This window comes from Elephas maximus, chromosome 10, assembly GCF_024166365.1.
Source record: "Elephas maximus indicus isolate mEleMax1 chromosome 10, mEleMax1 primary haplotype, whole genome shotgun sequence".
Taxonomy (NCBI): domain Eukaryota; kingdom Metazoa; phylum Chordata; class Mammalia; order Proboscidea; family Elephantidae; genus Elephas; species Elephas maximus.
The window spans coordinates 32,935,065-32,937,396 of NC_064828.1; the positions used below are offsets into that span (position 1 = coordinate 32,935,065).

General features: G+C 40.6%; 1 gene segment (V, D, J or C); it reads left to right on the plus strand.

Moving 5' to 3' along the window:
* The first annotated feature begins 293 nt into the window (after positions 1–293).
* Positions 294–1,218, plus strand: LOC126084628 (T cell receptor alpha variable 22-like). The segment is given in 2 exon segments: positions 294–514; positions 685–1,218. Coding segments are annotated over 2 exon segments (564 nt in total).
* Positions 1,219–2,332: the final 1,114 nt, after the last annotated feature.

A 2,332-nucleotide genomic window follows, 5' to 3' on the forward strand; every position in this document is an offset into this window, starting at 1 on the left:
TAAATTAATTTATAGGTCAGTAAAAATTCTTTTATGGCTTGTTTTTTGGGTTTAAAAATGTGGATTCTGTGATGCTTCCAAGTCTGCAATTAGCACAGATGAAGTATGTTTTCCTCCGGAGGGGACCTGTCCCCTTCTCACTCAAACTCTCATGCTCCTTACCACTTCTAGGATTACCAGAAAATGTCCTTCAAGTAATAGAAAAATGACCTTTCTTTTTCCTCTCTCACTCTACCACTCTCCACCCCACTTGGTTAGGTTGAGGCTGGAGGTGGGGCTTCCTGTTACTGAAGGAACTCAGTATTGCCTGGGCCTGAGGGGGCGGGGGGAGGTTTATAGTGTGGAGCTGATTGGTTGCGAGAGCAGGAACAGTTCCAGAACCAAGTCATGACACTCACCAGCCCAGGGGTTATTATAATATATGTTATGGTGAAAATGTCCCAAGCAGCAAGGCAAAACATCATGAAGAGGCGATTGAGCACTCTGCTGGGATTTCTGTGTGCCCAGGTTTGCTGTAAGTTGGGGCTGTCCCAGGTGGGAATCTGAAAGCATTTTACATCTGCAGTATTGTTGAGGGGAGGGAGGGAAGGGAGCTCAAAAGTCTTCCAGGCTTTCTATCTCCTTTCTCTCTTCCTCATAGTCTACAGGGACGTTACAAATGACTGTTTTTCTGTTTCTGATCAGGTGTGACAGGGCAGCAGGTGGAGCAGAGTCCTCCAGTCCTGAGCCTCCAGGAGGGAGCCAGCTGTACGATGAGGTGCAATTTTTCTATTTCTTCGACCAGCGTGCAGTGGTTTCTTCAAAATTCTGGCGGACGCCTCACCACCCTGTTCTACGTTCCTACAGGGACAAAGCAGGATGGAAGATTAAGTGCCACGACAGTCACTAAAGAACGCCAGAGTTCATTATACATTTCCTCTTCCCAGACCACAGACTCAGCCCTTTATTTCTGTGCTGTGAGTCACAGTGCTCCCCCTGCATCCGCAGCTTGTACACAAACCCTCAGCCTGGCCCAGCTCCTCCCCCAGCCATGGGCATGTCACAAGGCCACCATTGCAGCGTTGCACAGCTTAATGTTTCTTACCTCTGTTGATGGAGTTTTAACCACAGATACCTTTTGACCCTACAGCATTGGGACATTAGGCCTTTATCTTCCCTTCTCAATCTACACCTCCTCCTTGACTTCTAATTTGCAACTAGGAGATTAGTTGGCCAGAAGACAGAATAATGATAAATATTTAAGCTACAGTACGCTGATCTCCCAAAGGGTAAAAGGTCGAAGAAATAAAAAGAAAAAGAAAAAATCCACTGAACAGAGATGTTATTAGACAATGTTCTAGCTTAGTTGGGTGTTTCAAGGTCATTCAGGTCTGCCTCACCACAAAATGTCCCAAGGATTAAGGGACAATCTTTGCATCCCATATAACAGTGCAGCAAGGAAAGGGAGAAAAATATTTGCTGAATGTTCATAGATTGAAAAACAGCTGTGGAAACAAACTTTATAATGTAAGTTCCATTCAGCTAAGTCCCATTTATGTTCTTCGGGTTTGTTTTATGGCCAAGCATATGGTCTATCCTATCTTCTATTTCTTTGTTGATCTCTGCCCTGTTGTTCTATCCATTCCTGAAAGTGAGGTATTGAAGCCTTCAACTATTGTTGTTGAATTATGTATTTCTCCACTCAAATCAGTCAGTTTATGTTTTAGGTATTCTGAGGCCTGTTGCTAGGTACGTATATGTTAATAATTGCTATAATTCCTGATGAACTGACCCTTTTATTATTTGCAAATGCCTCCCTTTATCTCTAGTAAAATTTTTTGTTCTAAAGTCTATTTTGTCTAATGTTAGCACAGCAACTCCAGCTTTCTTACGGTTGTTTTTGTATATCTTTTTCCACCTTTTACTTTTAAACCATTTGTATCTTTAAACTAAAGTGTGTCTCCTGTAGACATCATATAGTTGAAACTTGTTATTTTAATCAGTCTGATTATCTCTGCCTTTTGATTAGATAATCTAACCCATTCACGTTTAAAGTTATTGATATAGTTAGATTTTTATCCGCCATTTTACTTTCGATTTTCTATGTTTTTCACGTTTTTTATTCCTCTTCTCGTCCTTTGTTGCTTTCTTTTGCATTAAGTATTTTCTACTGTAATATTTTAATTATTTTTTATTGTATTATTTATTTTCCTAGGCACCAGGCAGTGGTTGCTTTAGGGCTTACAGTAAACATCTTAAATTATCAGGATCTACTGCAGATTTACACTAACTTAATTTCAGTGAGCTTATTACATCTATTTAGTTCTGTTCCTCTTTTTCCTTTTTTCTGCTA